This window comes from Corvus brachyrhynchos, unplaced genomic scaffold (assembly GCF_000691975.1).
Source record: "Corvus brachyrhynchos isolate BGI_N302 unplaced genomic scaffold, ASM69197v1 scaffold17, whole genome shotgun sequence".
Lineage (NCBI taxonomy): Eukaryota > Metazoa > Chordata > Aves > Passeriformes > Corvidae > Corvus > Corvus brachyrhynchos.
In genome coordinates, this window is record NW_008240046.1 from 6,637,724 (window position 1) to 6,657,286 (window position 19,563).

At 39.7% G+C, this 19,563-nt stretch overlaps 1 protein-coding gene across 3 annotated transcripts; it reads left to right on the top strand.

Moving 5' to 3' along the window:
* The first annotated feature begins 6 nt into the window (after positions 1–6).
* Positions 7–14,350, top strand: SPATA18 (spermatogenesis associated 18). Of its 3 annotated transcripts, XM_017744648.1 has the most exons (12): positions 7–192; positions 2,173–2,278; positions 2,390–2,478; positions 3,903–4,021; positions 5,770–5,904; positions 6,555–6,789; positions 7,753–7,911; positions 8,292–8,467; positions 10,350–10,473; positions 10,820–10,885; positions 11,697–11,742; positions 12,218–14,350. In XM_017744648.1, exons 1-12 carry the CDS (start codon positions 106–108, stop codon positions 12,223–12,225), a joined length of 1,350 nt encoding a protein of 449 aa, XP_017600137.1. In that variant the 5' UTR covers positions 7–105; the 3' UTR covers positions 12,226–14,350. The 3 variants fall into 3 exon arrangements, with proteins under 3 accessions (XP_017600137.1, XP_017600138.1, XP_017600139.1); XM_017744649.1 differs by lacking the exon at positions 5,770–5,904; XM_017744650.1 differs by lacking the exons at positions 7–192; positions 2,390–2,478 and having other exon boundaries at positions 2,179–2,278.
* Positions 14,351–19,563: the final 5,213 nt, after the last annotated feature.

A 19,563-nucleotide genomic window follows, 5' to 3' on the forward strand; every position in this document is an offset into this window, starting at 1 on the left:
CGGGCTGGCTGTACTTTCTCCGTTACAGCTGCGCCGCCCGAGGAGCGCTCCTGGAGGGGCAGGGGAGTCAGCGCCGCCCCCCCGGGAGTGAGCTGATATTTAGCCATGGCCCAGGATTTGAGGAGTCTGGTGGGCTCGGGGAGCGCCCGGGAGCTGCAGGAGAAACTGGAGAACTGGCAACGGGACTACGAGGTGGGTTCTGCCGCTCCCCGGGGCAGCGGCCTCCGCTCGGCGTTCCACAGGGCGGTTTGGGACACTGCCCCGCACGCGCATCCAGTCAGCGCAGTTCTAACACCTTTAAAGCGCTCACAGCTTCGGCTGTTTGGCTTTTTGTCCATGTCAAGGTTCCCTGAAAACAAGGGTTGGAGGTTGAAAGCGAGGTTTGAGCGGTACCGGCTGTGTTTAGAACAGAGGAGAGCGTTGGAGTAAAAGACCGGCAGGTGGAAGGGCCACGGGGGGGCTGTGCTCAGAAGCAATCGGCTGTAGCCCCGGAACAGTCAGGAGAACGTGAGGAAAAAGGGTGCTGAGAGCGATAACGGGTTATCCAGCATCCCAACTCTTCTGGGTGGGGAAACCTGTCAGAGCTGAGAGGCTGCTGCAAGGCAGCACGGCCGCCGGAGGGCTTCAGAACGGGGGAAGCGAGTGTGAGGGAAGAGTTTCGGGTATGAGGAGAAGGCTGCAGATGGGTGTAGTGGTATCTATGCAGGAGGAACAGGAAACTCAGGAGGTGAAGAGGGGGAAATAGTAGAGAAGGTGAAATTTTAGGGAAAGTTGAGGTGAAGGAACATGAGACTTGACAGCTGTAACTTTGCTCAGCGGAAAATCTTAAGAGAGTTTTCACTTCTGCGTCCCCAGGTTTCTGTAGCTTCTGGATGCAGATAGTTGGTCACGAGCCTGTAACTGCTGTGTGCTGTGGTTGGTGAGAAAAGGTGCTGAGCACAGATGCAGTGTTTTCAGGGGGAAGTCAGTTCATTTTCTTTACTTCACGGTGGATAGGAGTTACAGTTACATAGCCAGTGTAACTCTGCAGGATTCGTGGCAAAGGACAGTTTTAAGGAGTTTGAGACTAGCTGGTAGAACTACCACAGAAGATGCCAGAGGAGGAACAGTGCCATGCATTTTAAAATCTTGCAAATGGATGGTGGGGGTAGGAGGGCTGAGCAGTAGTGGGGGCTGACCTCTCCATAATAAGTGAGTTGGGAATAGTCTTTCAGGTCTTGGGAAATGAACAGTTTTAGGCTGCTGTTTCAGAAAAAGAGGAGCTGGCAGATGGAAACACCGTGGGTGTTACGTCGCTGTAATGAGCTGGAAAAATGCACTTTGCAGCCGTGTTCTTGTGGAGGTGAGCAGGTTGACTGTGCTCCCTGAGGAAAGCATGTTGCAGTAATTAAAACACAAGCTGATGGGGGCATGGGTGGGAATTTCAGCTGTTTTGGAAGCTTGTAAAAACCATATGGAGTCATTAAAATCTGAAGACCTAGAGGGTGATCTATGTGGAAGGTGATACACAGGCTACAGATAAAGGTTAAGGAAGCAGGTACAAAGTGTGTATTTTCCTGGCAGATGCAGTAGTGTCCTGGACAGATTAACCCCCATCAGCTCCTTTTCAAAACTGCATTTGCTGAAAGTGATGTCGTTTTGCTGTTTTCTAGGCATAATGCTGGGTTTTTCTCCTTCTTCAGTAGTATTTGTTTCAGTTTGTAACTCTTAAAAATCAGGTGAAATTGCATGGAGGCTTCATGTGACTGCTGACAAAGCAAGATAAGAGCCTTGTATGTATTATTTCAGCTAATATGGAAAACCAGATTCTGGACTATATTTTTTTTAATCCAACGATTTCCTAGATTATTATTTGAATAACTGTTGAAAGATTGTAACTCAGATTCACAATTACTATGATTCTTCTTTTAGAGATGCTTGTGGTTGCAGCCTCTTTATGATGGAAAAGGAGTATGTTTTCTCAAGTGGTGAATTAACTGGGTCATAGAAATCCTGATGTCTTGTTCATTTGCCTATTAAAAATGTGAACCTTGAAAGACAAGTATTCTAATGGATTCAGTAAGAAAAGGTTGGGAAGATGTAATTATAGGGTGGGAAAAATGCCACTATTGTAACAGGAATAACTGTAAGTAAGAAAGATTACACAGATGTATTAGTGAACATTATTTACAGATGAATTCCTTTGGTGAAAATCTGAACCGATGCTGTGAAATACTAGAATTGAACACTGCAATTCAAAAGCGGCTCTTCTCAATTCTCAATGAAACATCTCGAGAAGGTAAGTCAGTGCCTTGTCTAATTACTAACACGTTTCACATGTGACATTTTTTCCAACTCTGGCTCTTTCTATAAGTGTTCTCACCATTTCTTAATGTATGTGTTTTCTTAGATACTCTTAATGAAGGTGCAGACACAATAAAAAACCGTCTCCTGCCAAGCCTAGCTTCAGGAGGTGAAAAGAGCCTCTCTATCACTGAGGTGTGTAAGAAACTTATTTTAAGGGAATAGAACCATGTGAATTTATACCTCCAGAAGAGCTTTAATGACTTTCTGTTAATATTAGCCTCCCTCTCAGATTTTACTTAATGAAATATGTCCTTTGTTGCTCATGGGGACACCTATGGAGACAGCCGTGCTATTGTGGAGGAATTTGCATTGTATAAGAAGTCTATGTTATTATACTGCTTTCGTTTTCTAGGTAAAGATTTGCTATGTTTACATTTGCAGAGACATCATATTTATGCCAGATGTCTGTTATAAAAAATAACACTATGTGAAAATACATGTGAAAGCTGAAGGTGTGCATAAACTCCATACATTATTCTGTGAGCTTTTTTTTTTTTTTTTTTTAAGAAAAAACTCTTAATATCTCAACATTATACTATTTCCTGAAGAGTTAAAAAAAAGAAGTGCTTCTGCGTGTTGTGATACCACCATGCTCCTGCCATGGTATTTGGAGTTAGTATGTATTTCATATTTACTGAAGGGGCTGTAATACTAACAGTTTGTCAGAAAAGACAGATCAGTTGTGACTTTCTGCTTTGAAAGAAAATGAGAGAGTTGGCTAATTCGGATTAGAGGAAGATCTTCAAGATCCTGAGATTTGACAGTGATGTCTCCATGTTCTTTGGTTTCTCATTTTTACACCTGCTCTGTCAAAATCTTTCATACTTAAAATGGGACAAATAAAAAGTGATATCCCTTAAGAGTCAGATTCTAGTATAATGCAGGAGCAGGCTTCTGCCAAAACCGCCACAAAATATAAACTAATTATGTTATTAAATGACAGTACACCAGGCATACCAGTTACAGATTTGTCATTGCATGTGACATTCAAAATTTAAAGAAAAGCCTATGCACAGTTACTTATTTAATTCCAGTACTATCAGGTCATTTTATGGGTTGTTCAAGACAGCTGCATGTGCAGTAGTGTGCTTTCTGGAATAACAATACGTGCCTCCTCTGTTCTAACAACTTTTTTTTGTATTTTTGTTTTATGTATGTTGTTTTGTATACATGAATTCCCAAAAAGTTTACTTGAGTTGATGCCGTAGTCAATCAGAAGTTGACTAACTGAAAAAAACCAACTGTGCAACACATCTGCAGAATGCTTTGTTCTGATGATTCAGGCAGTAGATCTGCATATGCAGACCTTCCATAATTTCTACCATGAGGTATACAATAAGTGAATATTTTTCTTGAGATAATTGAGTCGTTCTTTGGTGTGCCTGAAAGGTATTGCTTATGTCTCAGAGAGAATGCAATTGTTTTTGTTCTCAATTTCTTTAGAAATGGTCATTACTGAAATATTTAGAAATACGTCTGCCAATAATTCTATAGTACATTGCTGAGGGAATCTGTAAGGTAGAACATTCAAGCAGTGTGACTTTGTTTCCTGGTAGGGTTCACTTGGGGGAGAGCTACAGCTGAGAGATTCCGCCAGCAATCAGAGTTGTCAACTGCAAGAGCTGGAGGACAAACTGTATGCAACTCGTGTGCAGATCAAGCAGATGGAACAAGAGTAGGGAAATTTCTTTTTGTTTGCTTTTTGTTTTTCAACAAGCCACATTTTTCCTTTGACATCTAAAGACTGATGAAGATTTGTAAAATGTTTCATTTCTGGCTTAAAGCCAGAGTTTCAAAATGCATCTAGGCTCTGTGTCATGTGTATGTATCCAAAGTGGGGTACAAATGATACAGTCACACACACATTCATAAATTGACTTGATAGGTTTTGCTTCTGGCAGAGGTGTTGGAAAACATGCTAGTATTCTACATAAAAAGGTTTTGTATAGTCCATGACAATCCCATGTGGAGTTATAGTCTATGAAATGTTGCATGCTGAGCAAACCCTAAATAAAAAAATCAATTGAGTGGCTATAGTATAACATCTATTGAAGGACCTACAAAATATTACAATTAATTATGCTACATAATTGATCCGAGAAGATAAAAGCCACTGTTGGAAGATGGAGGAAGAGAGTTGGATTTCCAGATAAGTGACTGGACCCGAACAATTTTTGCCTAGTTGCATAAATCATATTTTGTGGAGCATGGTAATATAAAAATTACTAAATTGCTTCAGATACAAATTTGTGCAGTTATTACCAGTTCCAGAGTCATTTAGGAGGTAGCTCCAAGTGGCAGACACATTCTCATGCATCCTATTAGCATGAGAACAATGAATGTTCAGAAGTCTTGGGTCAATACATAAAGTGATATAATTTCATGCCCTTACTAAGTGATTCCAAGAGTATCAGTTTGGATTTTCCCCATGCCTATTTCTAGAACTCATCTTCCCAAATTTGCTTTTCTTTCCCAGTTGTCCTTTACAGTAGAATTCTTTAGCCCTCTTTTACTACTATTCTGCTAGAAGTCCTTCCTGAAGGAGCTAAGGATGGAACTTGGCAGTCTTTCCTCTTAGCAGATGTTGCTGGCTTTATTACATGTCGTCATCTCAATCCGCCTGCTCCTTAAAAAGGTGGAACAAGAATCTTGTCAATTGATAAGTGTTAGAGCTTTCGTTAGTTCAGATCCTCAGAAATCTCACCAGGGTCCTCCAGTAAAGAAAAGGAAGGACAAACTGAATACCTTCAAAATAAATAGAAAACATTTTTTTTTATTTTTTCCTTCCACTTTTGGTAAGGGGAAAGCAACAGTAATACTGGTGTTTAGAGGGAAAGCAGAGATGTTGGGATAGTTTTTAATATTAAGTAAGAGTAAAGGACAGAAGATAAACTTGCTTGTCTGCCAGTCTTTAAGAAACACTCCTTTTCTTGGGGACAGCAGGAGAGGAACTGTTAGCTTTTGGTATCAGTTGAATAACATTTGTGATGTCCTTTGACTGACTAATATATTACAGCAAAGAAAAGAGCCCGAGAACATCATAGAAGAAAATACCTAGGTTCTTGATCTGTAGAAAAGAAAACTGAACTGGTTTAGTTAACATCTTAAATATGAGAAAGAAATCAGTTTCTATTAGACCTCATCATCTGAGCTAGCTTAAGGACACCAAATGTTAGCCAGTGATTTTTCCTGTAGCGCGGAGTGTAGTGTATCCACTCTCCTGCCACAATATACTTATACAATTTAAAGTAAGATTAAGGGTCTTCTTTGTTTTATGCTTTTTTAAACTCTTGATTTTTCCTTGAGCTTGCTCAATAACTTTCCTCTTTTTTCTGCTCCTGTTGCTTGATGTTGAGGATTAGTTGATAGATAGCTTACATTGATAGAAAGACATCTTGTCACTGACTGTTCTGTGTGATTAAGTCTGAGGGCTTCCCGTGCTGAAGAGTGCAAAGCCTTGAGGCAGTTACAGCAACTGAATGACTATGAACAGGAGATTCAAACACTACGGGATGAGATTTCTCTCCTGGATGCCCAAAAGTCTCTTCTCCAGAGCAGGTAGAGGCCTTATTCAGAGAAGTCACTGAATTGTAGAAATTGGTCATGTTACGTAGCGTGAATTTCCTCCTCATTTGAAGTATAAACAAAAGCTAAGCTTTTTTTACTTTGTTATGAAGGAACATAAACTCTTTAGATGATTTCTTCTAGTGCCCAAATATTTTATTTTAAAGCATGTAAGTTAAGTTTCAGACAAAACAGCAAATAATGCAGCTTTACAAAATACATTGAGAGCAACTGTATGGAATAAAGAGGTTTTTTTGTTGATGAGTGCTCTTATAACAAGTTCTGCCCTATAATTGTACAGTGTTCAATTTTCACTTGTTTGACTTCAACTGTACTCTTCAGAGGTACTGAAAGAGGAACAAATCTCCAAAATATTACTAGTTAAAAGTGTGTTTCCTAGGAGCAAACTGCTTGGCTACACGTGCTTTAGGAATTACTTTACTTTTACCATTTAGGCTTTATCCCATAGAACATATTGATGCAAATGCCTTCATATTAGACTAACCAGCTGCAGCTTCTTTAATTACGTTGGCTAAAAATGTCACCTTATCCTTGTAAAATTAAATTGATGAAAAAATCTGCCCTAGGGAAAAACATCTGAGGATGGTAAAGTGACGTGAAGCTTCTTTGCACATCTGTCATAGGCTTGTGCGGAGCCGCTCTCCTTTCAGGTGCAGTGTGAGCAAGTCACGCAGCGCCGTTTCCGTGAGGACCTGGTCACCTGCTCGGGCCGGGCGGGTCAATGCTTCGCATCGCGCCTGCATCATAGCCCGCTTTGGCTTCATTTATGCTCAAGAACGCTTGGATGCAGAGACTCTTTTGAGGGCATTCATCTGTGACATGGAGACGGTGCAGAGGATAATATACATTGCAGCTGTGGTAAGAAAGAAATAGTATTTCTTGTTTTACAGGCCAGAAGTGTTTTGTAAAATACTATGTCTGCATTGGATTAAATTGTGGGTAAATTAGCATTTCTCTCAAGTGCAGAGAAGAAAAGCTTTCTTCCTTTATTTATTTTGATTTTTCTTTCTTTCCCTCACACTTCTACATTGAACAGTCAATGTAGTGTCCTACCTGACCTGTCCCAAGATTGGAACAGGGTCAATGGTTTACAGTACAGGTACTAAAACAAGACTGATTTGGTCTGAAGAGTGATCAACGTTGGCCTTATTTAGAAAAATTATTTTGGGAATGCTGCATTAAATACTACAACACTACAAAGCTAAAAATCTTTCCATATCATGCTTTCCTTTTGCTTGTAGTTATGTGCTTTTTTAGTTTAATTGGGTCCCTTGAAACCACACAGATGCCTCACATTTACCGTGAGCTCGGTGTGAAGAAAGTTGTTTTCATTTTTTCTGTATGGAATCTTCTTTTCTATAAAAGTGATGTAACACATACCTGTGTCAGAAAGCAGCATCTCTTAATGTGTGTGACCCCAAGCACATTTAACTTACTGAAAGTTTTTTCTCTCAACTGTCATTCAGTTTACACTCTCCAGTTCAACCTCTTTTCCCAAAAACAAACGAGGTGTTCTGGTCTTACATGTCACATAAAATGCTAATGCTCATGATACCTTTTTGAATGTTTGCAACTGATCATGGGTATGTGATGGAATCCTATGCAAATATAGAAGGTTAGGTGGGAAGCTTTTCAATCTTATCTTCTGCAATTACACTCAATCAGAGAATTCCGTCCTGATGAGTTAACTTTCTCCTTTACAGCAGTATATTATGTTCCTCCTTATTATGATGACAGTGGGTTAAATTAATTTTCTCAGATAACTGATAAAAAATTAGTCTTGGTCTCCTGTATTTAACTTGATGTTCTTTATGTTTGCAGGAATCTTTTCGTGCAGCAAAGATGGCCTTCTGGAAGCTCAAAATAAGTGTAAAAGAGACTTTGGCTCTAGATCACGTGGGACCTGAGTCACTTGAAGTTGCTGCCCTGGATTATATAGCTCGCCACAAGGATCTCTATGACGTTTGTCAGAGCGTCCAGGTAAGTCAAGGGCAGCGGGGAAGTGACGTGGTGATCTCTTTCAGGACCTAGTAAATTCAGAATATGCAAACTAGACATGCACTGTAACCTGAAGGCGAAAAAAGTTATTGTATGGACTTGTAGCAATTTACTTTCCAAAACAACAGTGCTAGGACTAGTATATGTATGACTTAGTAATAGCTTGTTTTATTTGTTTATAGCAGCACATTCTTTCTGAATCTATTGTTTTCTGGCATAGTCGAGGGCAGCATTACTATGAGCTTTTTATACTGTTTTTTAAATGTAGAAGGCTGAGGGGCATATTTAGGGGGGGATTTCTATACTTGCTTGTCAATAAAATTGTTAGTGAGTGCAAATGGCTCATGTATGTTTATTTTCAGGAAGTGGTTTGCTCCATGAACGTGAACCCAAAGATTCCATATCCACCAGAAGTTGATTTCTTTGTGATCCGCACTTTGATTCGAGAGTTGTGCTGTTTGGCTTTTTCAATGCAGACGCTCATTCCTCCTCTTGATATTGCCCTTGGTGTTGATGGAGAACTTTTCAATAGGACCATGTAAGAAATCTTTATATTCAGTCAGACTCTTACCATTAAAGGTTGTGTAGTCTACTTGTTTCCTGATTAATAAAAAAGTTTAAGATTGCTAAACATTAATTGGTGCAAAAAAACCTAGCCTGTAGTAGAATTTGATATGTCTTTAAGGTTTATGATAGTGTATAAATACCAGCATGTAGACAAGTGTCAACAATTTTTTTTAGTGAACAGCAGAGCAATTTTCTGGATAAACCTCTGTCTCAAGACCATATTTAATTTATCATTTAAAAAGAAAATTATCATCAGCTTTCCCTGTTTAGTTTCTATCTGCATTTTTAAAAATGTTTGCATCTTTGTTCCTCCGTACTGGCCTGTTCTGTAAAAGTCATGTTTACTGGGATCTGGCAGTTGGTGTCTGTTACCTGGATCATCAACATACTTCCTGCAACCTCCAGGCTGTGGCTGCTGTACAGCATACAAGTATTAATACGCTCCCATCTCTTCTGGTTTAGAGCTGAGCAAAACCAAAATGGCCTCTTAAAAATGGGAATTTTGTTAAAAGAAATTCACACCATGACATAATTTTTCTTTTTTCTATAGGGTCAGGCTGCTTTTTTAGCAGGCAGAGAACTGTAGGGTGCTTCCCTGTTGTCTAGAAAATTAATGGGATTGATAGGTCATACAAAATTCCTTATTTTGCATCAAAAAAAAGCACCTTACATCACTAAGGAGGTTTCTAATAATAATTTAGAATACAATGGATTCTAGGTGCTGAAGAGATTGAGAAGTCAAGGAGAGAAATAGAGAAGATGAAAGTAGACTCTCGACAGGAGAGTGCAAAGTCATACAGGACTACTCAATGATCCTATCCAAATCCTGGACAGTTAGCTTTTGACACTCAAAGCTATTGGCTAAACACTGTGGTATAGTCTTGGGATGCTTTCTCCACCTACTCGGTGTGTATGGCCTTAAAAAACCACATGTAACATGTTTTTGTGTGCTGCTGTGGGAGACACATACTCAATCTGTCTGTCTATCTATCTAGATAAATGTGGCATGTGTATATCTTTACATGTGTGGCATGTATACATGGTACACAGAGATGGAGCAAAACTTGTAGAAATTAAAGTATCTCTGTTTGTTATGTGTGATACCATTCTATAAAGGGCTAGCCAAACATCATTGTACCCTATGCCTTGCTTCATGCCTCTGGTTGTGACATTGTTTTGTATGACTTGCTATTGTAATACATTACTAAAGTATAAATGCATTGCTTTTTAAAAATTTCTGTTATTTGGTATTTGTTCTGAGTTTGAACCCATAAAGCCAAACATGTTAGTTAGCCAGTATTCCAGACTTAGAGATGCAGTATATATACCTTTGATTTAATTTTTCATCACTAAAATGCCACTGTTTCATTATTAATATATGAGGATCTTGCTAATCAAGTTGCCTGATGTCTCATAAGATACTAGGATGTAACTTCCTAGTTGACTATTTCTGTAATATCCTTTATAGTGGGCTTGTTTTAGCAAGGTATTTCAGGAAGAGGGGATGAATGTGCTTGCCAAATTGCTGCTCAGAAGGTTTGATCTGTCAGTGGACACAGGGGCCCTAGCTTGTGTGGGCTTATGCAAAAATTAAGGTCTAGTGGCCTTCTGAATGTTAGATGGCTTTATTGGAATATCTGTCAGTATAAGTAAACAGTATGTTCTGTTAAGTCTGTCTTCCAAGTGCATTTCTTTTACAGGATCACCTAAAGAGTACTTACTTTTGTGATGTGGAAAAATTGTCAAGAAAGATATTAGAGCTGTAGCTGCTTTTTATCAGCATTGATGATTTGAAACATATTTATCTTTTGGCACTTATATGCAGACATTTCTTGTACTGTGTGTTTCAACAGGTACTATCGTAGTTGTGACTCAGATTTCACAGCTCCCTTTGTGGCCTATCACGTCTGGCCTGCTCTGATGGAAAATGGTGCTGTAATTGTGAAGGGAGAGGTAGTCACTAAAAAAATCGTTCTGGTATGTATTTTGTTAAGGAATATGTTAAGGGAAGTCAGTGAATTTCAACACTGTTTTTAAAATTTAAAAAGTAAGTTTTTAACTGTTCCCTATGGGTGAAGTAGTATATCAAATATCAATTAGATTTTAGTGCCTCATCCTGTATTTAGGATGAATAGTTCCATTTTCCTTAATGTATTAATTATGCAGATATATGGTTGTTGGCAGAGCCTGTTCTAAGGAGAAAGCTTACTCTGTTTCCTCTCTGTCCTCAGACCTTGTCTCCAGCATGGCAAGTCTGCTTGCAGAGTCTGTCTTTATTAAACCTTCTCTCTCAAAAGAGGTTTGTCAAACTCTTCTCTTGTAGTGTTCTCGCAGAAGAAGAATTAGAAGCAGAAGCTGCAGCTGTGGCCGTCGTCTCCGGTCTGGTCAAGTAAGCCTCAGCTGAATGTTTGTAGTGTTAATAGCATCAAGCCTTTTAACTAGGAGTGTAGGCAACCTATTAAAAATGCTGATGTGCCACATGTACATTTTAACACTGGGAAAAAAAGGCCTTTGCTTGAAGGTCTCAAATGAGGTGAAGCTGAACTGACAGATAGCTGCTTGGTAAAATGATCAGTAGAGATACTGTATGAGAAGTAGTAATTCTCAGAAGTATCAACTGTGTATCTTGGAATGCTTTCCCCCTGCTCCCCTTGCTTTAGTGCCCTTCTGAATAAATAATTACATCATCTGGAAGTGTTTTAGTCATCTTGGAGTACATATACAACACATAGTTCCTGCCTCCTGGAATTAGTAACCTAAATTTACTCCTAATTTACTGAATGCATCAAAGGAGCAGAAAATAAGTGTAGGGTGAACAGGAAGGGAAGAACTGAGGTGATACAAATATGAGAAACCTTAGCAGAGTTCTGTATATGCTATAATTACAAAACAATTTAAATTATTTCTGTAAAAAATGTGTATATTTTTCTAATTGTTAGCCCATCTTATTAAATGGACATAGGTGCCCTCAACTTAAATGTGAATATTGAAATCGTGAGAGGCTTTGGGTAGGGCTCACTTTTTTGTGTGCGTGCAGGCTGTGGAAAAAAATCCTAGAAAGTTGTTGAACTTGACTTTATAACAGTAGAGCTGCACTGATAGACATGTGCAAATTTTCTGAATGTTGATGGGTCTCCAGGTGGCTTTCTTGGGTACAGTTCTTTAGCACACCTGATTTTCCTTTTCTGTTTGTCTTGCAGGTGACTCGAAGCCGCAGTCTTTCAACAGTGAGGGTCAAAACGTCAAGTAAGTGGGCATGTTGGTTCCTAATGATTCATGGTTTTCACATTAAGCCCCTGAATGTTTGAACAAAGAAACAAAATAACATGTTGAACATCTTTGATTCTATAATACTTGCCCAAGTCTTACTTTTAAATTGGGTAGCCCTTTCTTTATGTGTGGAAAAATGCTGAGATTTCTGACTTGGAGGAGAGCTTGTTTTTTCACTTTACTGGGACCACTGTCATGGTTTCTTTCTGCTGCTTGCCTTCATTGTGGCCAGTGCTGTAGTAAGTAAAACTTTCTCCCCTCCCTACACAAGAGACAGTTTGCTGCTGCACACCTGCTGGCTCCCTGCCTTTCAAATTCCAAAGAGATAGCTCAGTGGTGACAGTGAAATGAGGGATTTCAGGCAGTATGAATGTGTGCCTATCTTGAAGCTAACCCAGTTTAGAGATTTAGAAAATATAGTTGTACTGAAATGTACCTTTTCCTTCCATAGGGTACTAACTGAACATGTTCCTGTGGTGCAATGCATCTGGATTCAACAACTTTGCTGGTGCCTCTTCTCTTCAGAAATACCTCAAATCTCTCAATAATGTGAATGGCAATTGTCACTTCAAATGGAGTTTGTGTGCAGTGTGTTTTTTAGAATTATAGAAGGCTTATTTATAATTTTAGAAACTAAACTCTTTTGATTTTAAAAAAAAAGTGCACGCAGTACAGGATCATTTGGCAAAATGTGCAAAGCTCTCACGAACCCATGATGTAATCTTGCATATGGAGATAGAATTATTGCATCTAGAATGTTTGCTTTCCACAGATTCCAAATGATGCAGTTTATCTTGATAGGATCTTTAATATAACCTAAATGGTGAATGTTGCAAAATGTTGAGGTTAGCTGTTACTTGAAAACAATGTGATTAATTCGTGCTTATTTACAGTTTTAGAAAATAGTGATAATCTCAGGATGTGCCAGTCTCACACAGCAACCTTTTAAATATATCCTCGTGATAAACTGAATTTTCTAACTACAATGCAGAAGTTGCACAGAACAGTCATAAACTGCCAGTACTCCAGCAATCCCCAGGCCTTTATTGACATTTTTGTATGAATGCACTCGTGTGCTTTAGCAAGGCAGTAGTAGTCCTTGTTTAAATACATTGTTACTTAGAAATTATTATAATAAAAATGTGTAGTTTGACACTAAAAGTATTTTGAAAGTGTGCCACATACAAGAGTATTTGTAGGCTTGAAATATTTGATTGAGGCCTCTTCAGTGTCACACTTACTGGACTTTCATACCATATTGATAGATCAGTAATTGTTGTGAATCTGGTGAAAAAAATGCTGTCCAGTTATCTCTACTGTGGACATTTATTGCACTTTAAGTGTAAAAATTAGAGACACCAAAGAGATTTAACAGTGATAAGATGTGAGATGACATGACATCCCACTCATACCAGTTAGATGTCTGAGCCAGAAAGAGATGGCCAGAACCTGGAGAGGGTGTGCAGGTCAGTGGAGAAGTAACAGCACCAAGGAGTTCCAGCCACTCCAGGCAGAAGTTCAGCTTCACTAGGGTCCCAGCTTAAATTCCTCTATTCTAAAAAAGCAGGCAGCATGGGGAGTAAACAGGAGAAAGTAGAGACGTGCACATGCCTGCAGGGCTATGACCTTATTGTCATCCTGAGAAGTGGTGGGGTGGCTCTCATGTCTGAAGTGCTGGAATGGAAGGGCAAAGGCACTTTAGGAAGGAAAGGCAGGGGAGACGAGTGGTGTTGCCCTCTCTGTCCACCAGCTGGAGTGCATGGAGCTCTGCCTGGGCATGGATGAGGAGCTGACTGAGAGCTTATGGGTAAGGATTAAAGGAAGGGCAGGAACAGGTGACATGGTAAGTGGGGAACTGCTACAGGCCACCTGGCCAGAAAGACTGAGCTGATGAGGCCCACTACAGACAGGTAGAAGCAGCTTCATGTTCGCAAGCCCTGGTTCTCATGAGGGACTTCAACCACCCTGATACCTGTTGAAGGAACAACACAGCAGGGCACAGGCAGTTCAAGAGGTTCCAGAAAAGCATTGATGATAACTTCCTTCTCTAAGTGACAGAGGAACCAATGGGGGGGGGGAGGGGGGTGTATGCCGGACCTCATGCTCACCAACAAGGAGCAGCTGGTGGGGAGTGTGAAGCTCAAGGCCTTCTGCAGTGGGGCTACAGCAGTGGTGGATGAGGGAAGGGCAACAGACGTCATCTACCTGGACTAGTGGATAAAGCATTGTGCAAAGCATTTGACACTGTCCTGCATGACATCCTTGTCTCTAAACTGGAGAGACATGGATTTGATGGATGGACTGAAAGTGGGCAGAAAAACAGCCCAGATGGTTGTACTCATGCTTTCAGTCGCTCCATGTCTATGTGGAGACTGGTGACAAGTGGTGTTCTTCAGGGATTGGTATTGGAACCAGCACTTTTTAATAACTCTGTTGGTGACATGCACAGTGGGACCGTGCACGTTCAGCAAGTTCATTGGTGACACCAAACTGGGCAGTGTGGTCAATGTGCCGGAGGGAAAGGATGCCATCCATAGGGACCTGGACAGGCTTGAGAAGTGGCCTGTGTGGACCTCTTGAGGTTCAACAAGGCCAAGTACAAACTCTTGCACCTGGACTGGGGCAATCCCAAGCACAAATACAGGCTGGGTGGAGAATGGTCAAGACTAGCCCTGGGGAGAAGGACTTGGAGGTGTTTGTGGACAAAAAGCTCAAGGGCAGCAATGACTCAGAAATGCGCTTGCCAACCACATTGGGCTGCATCAAAAGAGGCGTGACCAGTAGGTTAAGGGAGGTGGTTTGATCCTTCTGCTCTTGAGACCCTGCCTAGATTATTGCAGGGGCTCCAACCCAAGAAAGATGTTGACCTGCTGGAGCGAGTCTAGAGGAGAGCCATCAAGATAATCAGAGGGTTGGAGCACTTCTTCTATGAAGACAGTCTCAGAGAATTGGGGTTGTTCAGCCTGGAGAAGAGAAGGCTCTGGGGAGACCTTATAGCACCTTCCAATATGTAAAAGGAGCCTACAAGAGAGCTGGAGACGCACTTTTGCCAAGAGCATGTGATATGATGAGGTAGAATGGCCTTAAGCTGAAAGAGGATAGGTTTAGATTAAATTTTAGGAAGAAATTCTTTTCTGTGAGGGCAATGAGGCACTGAAGCAAGTTGTTCACAGAAGTTGTTGACACCCATCCCTGGAAGTGTTCAAGGACGGGTTGGTTGGGGCTTTGAGCAGCCTGGTCTAGTGAAAGGCGTCCCTGCTCATGGCAGGGGGTTTGGAACTAGGCAATCTTTAATGTCCCTTCCAACCCAAACCATTCTGTGATTCTGTGACTTTATTCTGGCACTTTAAATAGTTTGTTCCCATTGTAAATGTTTATTTTGTTATCAGCATTTTTGTTTTTGAGAACTGATAATGTCTCTCAGAACATGATCTGTAGGACCAACTTTTAGTACAAGCCACACAAGTGAGTGCTTGGATCTTTGTGCTTTTACACAGAAAATGTCATAATAGAGCTGAGGTGTAATTCACCAGCTGCACTGTCCCATTACAGTCAATATCTGATGCTTCAAAGGTATGTGGAGTTTTCCCCAAATTGGTCCCCAAAATTTTGGAATATAAGGAGGGAAAATTCTTTTCTGTGCCCTCTTATTTACCCTATGCCGTGGAATGGGACAGCTCATTAATACTACAGCAATAACATGAACAAATATATTTTTGTTAGTTCTGAAACTATTTAGTTCTTGAAATTAAGTTGCAGGAACAGATTTTGTGATCCCTTTCCAAGGATCCTATGCAGATTTACACTTCCATGCACTTTCTCTCTACTTGTGTGGCTTAAGACTTTGGCACAAGGCTCATTGGCACAGGATCAGATTTCAGGCAGACTTTAGCAATGGTTCCCATGAGTTGACTCTAGTCTACAGACGTATTTTCATTGGAATTAGGCCCATTAGTAACCAACAAAAGCAAAATGAGGTCCTGTACATAGGGAGTCACTCTCCCTATGGTCATAGACCCACTCTGAATGAACTCGGGGCACAATGGCACATGCACATATGTGGTGTACATTTTTGTTGTCTAAGAAAGTCAAAGGAGAAAATAAAAAGCAATATATTTTCTCTTTAAGAGTCTGATTGTTGTTCATAACTGAATCTTGGAAACCTGCATGTTTCAGCAATGATCTCATAACTCAAATCACCACAGTTCTGGAAAAATGGAGCAACTGCAACCTGTGTGGCAAGAGAAGACAGTTAGATATTCTGAGTATGGTTTCAAGAAAAAAAATAATGAAGATTTTTCACAAAACCTTGTAACTACCAAGAGCTAAAGAGATGTAGTTTTTTTAAAAATTAGAAATATGTTTGTATTCTGCATATAATTTCCAAGACATGTCTGTGTTATGAAAGACAGTTTCCATACCAACTCTGAGAAAGCTAAGACTACATGGAAGAACATATGTTTTTCTTGAAAAGCATGAAAGGCAAGGTAGTTCCAGGCTTGCACATGCTTGTGATGCCACCAGAAACTAGTAGTCCCAAAGATCTAAAATTGCCATAAGACAAATTCACGATGGTTGGTGGACGATTTCATCTTACTCCCCCAACAACTACCTGAGAACTACTTAGTCTCAAAGTAAGAGAAAACCAATGAAATGACAGCCAATGTCTTGTTTGGTAGTGAGAAAACAGCTCTAGGATTTCTCTTTTTCATAATGTTTTGGAGCTAAGCAAACCATTTTCAGAAAAATAGAAGGTCCACAGCATGGTAACAGCTAAACAAACTTTATTCTACTCAGGTGTACTTTGCAGCCCATAGTCTTTTTTGTTTTGCAGTATACTGTTTTGTATTGGTTGCCTGCGCTGCTTATTTATAGCCAATTAAATCTATTTATCAGATTGCTTTTGTTGCCAACAATAGCTCCTGTGCTGCTTTTTATCCACAGGACAGCGGTGCAGAGAATGCATAACCAATAAAGATTACGTGGCATTAACCAAAAAATGCAAAATCACGTATAAAAAGGGGAGTCTGTAGTGGCTTGTAAGACAATAAAAGAATGGATCATGAATGTGAAATTGATGACCTGCTATTTTAATAAGAGTTTTTAACATCTTAATTCAGATTTTTTTCCCCTTCTCCTCTAAATCACAAGTGTGGATAATGCCACACTTGTAAGTACAGCAAAGTAGAAACAATGAGGGTGAATTCTAATAGGTGCCAAAAAAGCCAGTCAGACTTCAACTAGAAGATAATTTTAGAACAGTATGATCATGGTCAAAGTGTTACTATCAGGGAAGAGAAGGCTAGATTTTGAGCCACTTTAAACTCTTTGCAGATTGGACCGGCAGAAATGAGACAACACAGAATGTAAAGAAGCACCACCTTTAGGCCAAGGTGTTCATGTAGATAGAACATTTTTATGAGGGATTTTGAGATTGCTGAAGAGTTTCTCTTGCATGTCAGCCCTTTGAATACTGATGTTGTCTGTCTCAACTCAAAGGCTCTCTCAGACCCAGTCTAAACATGCGGATATTTTATCAATTATTTCAGAGAAAATACATATCATCAAAATATATACAGTCTTTGTTCTTCAATGTTTACAGCTCAAAATTATAGAGACTTGTGCAGAACTAGCAGATGCTGAAGAAAAATGGCTCAGCTAAATTCGCTACTGCAGAAGGAAGATTTAAATTCAAAAATTATCTTAGCTAGGCTTTCCCAGCATAGGAAACAAAGTTGAGAGCAGCAGGTTGGTGGGGTCCTGCCACCTAGTCACAGCCAGCAGTGAGCTGGGATGCTGGTTGTCTTGTAGGAAGCTTTGGACATGAGTAGTAAGTTAAGGCAAAAAATACTCCACAGCCTGAAGAAAGTAAATGTGATGGCCAAAATTTATCAAAATGCTCCCTGGAAGACATATGCCTTACATCCCTCAGGGCTGGATCCTTTTACTTTACTCTTATATGCATTTATGTACTGCAAATGTTTATCGTCCCATGAAAGTGCCACCAGAATTAAGTACTCTTTCAACTTTGTTAGCCATTTTTGAATGGTCTTAACTATACAGTGATTTTCTTACTGTTGTATTAAATATTCTAACTTTGTATTAAAGAAATGAAAACCTATTTGTTAGAGCTTGCAGATAGACTTCCTTTTTGCAAACCTTTATGTGATATTATGTCTCAATCATAAATTGAATGTTTTGTTCTTTGAAAGTCCTTTACATGCCACAAGTAAGTGAATTATTTACTCCTTAGACTGAGGTGAGTTGCTCACATGAGGGCCTGTGAAGTATCAGCTGGTTCGGTGTGAAGTCCTCCCCAAGGCACACTGTTAAGCCTTCAACTTTAACCTGAACATTACACGTGTGCTTAGGAAACTTGATTATTTCTTCATGCTGCTGTAATTTGGGCAGGAATGTACCCAACTAAAACCAGACACACTTAGAACTGTGCCAGTCCTTTAATATAGAAGTACAATTAATAGTTTCATTTCCAGTCACTGTATGGTGTACTTTTCAACCTGAAGAACTTGTGGTTTAAAAGTAGTACTGTCTTCAAATAATTCAGCTATTAAATGAGTGAAATGTGTATGAAATTTTGAATGTAACTGTTTTCAGTTGATTAATACCAGTTAATAGCATATGTTTTCTCACCCAGATGGACATTTCAGGAATGACTAACTGCAATCGGAATAACATTTTGATTAGTCTGAATAAAAAATGTGTTTTAAACTAGTACCCCAAAACTGTATTGTAAATTGTTTTGGGGGTGTTTTTGAGAATTACCAAGCCTATGCTCTTTATATCTTACAGCACCTCACCTGCTGTGAATTTAGTTTTGATGCTGAACATCAAGGTGACATCTATTCTTTGTAAACTTTTCTTTTTTCATTTCTATTGTTGTTTTGTTAATGCTCTTGTAACTATAGTAGCACAACTTATTGAGAGTTGTGATAAATTGTCCACCACAAAAATGTTAAGCTTGGGAGTGAATGTTTGTCTTACACCACGTATATAACAGTTCAGGGAAACAGGCTAGAGCCTCATACAGGAAGACAGAAATAGATAGGTGTGACAGTTTCATTTTATAATACTGGTGTTATAACATATAAATACAAATCTTGTATGCTCTTGCCAGGATTATAAGTGAAGGTAACAATTTGCAGCTTTTCCTGACTTGGCTTCATTGGTAATGCTGAACAAAGAGCATCATGGAAGTAACCAGCCTAGGATTCATTCTTGGGCATGTCTTGAAACAGTGAGTGCAGACTGCAAAAGGAAACTTGCTGTGAATACATGATCGTATTTCATTCCTATTTATGGTTAATATCTATCTGATGGCTCCATAACTCACCATCTTTATCAGGGAACTAGCAAAACAAAAGTGTGCTGAGATTTTCCTGAATTTGCTTACAAGGAAGAAGGTTGACTGGTGCCCAGATGGTGTGATTTTGGTGCGAGAGCCCTTAAAACCTTTGAGGAGTCAAAAAACACCAGCACAGTGGTGGGAGAAGTCTTGCAGAAAATGCTGGAGTCTGAAGCAGGCAGCCTATTTCTGTTTGAACCGGCCTTGTGTAAAAGCAAGCTGATTTGTGTCCATTAGTTTTCATCTTTACCAAGGAGCCATGCACATGGAGCTCTCTAGATGACAGAGCTTTGCTTCTGGCACACTTCTTCCACTGTTGAAAAAACAGATGCATCGTCACTGTTTTCACTCTGCAGGACAGACAGCATTTTAAATGTAAAAAGGTGTCTGGTGCTGTCTGGCTTGTGACATGTTGTTCATCTTTTGACTCTGCA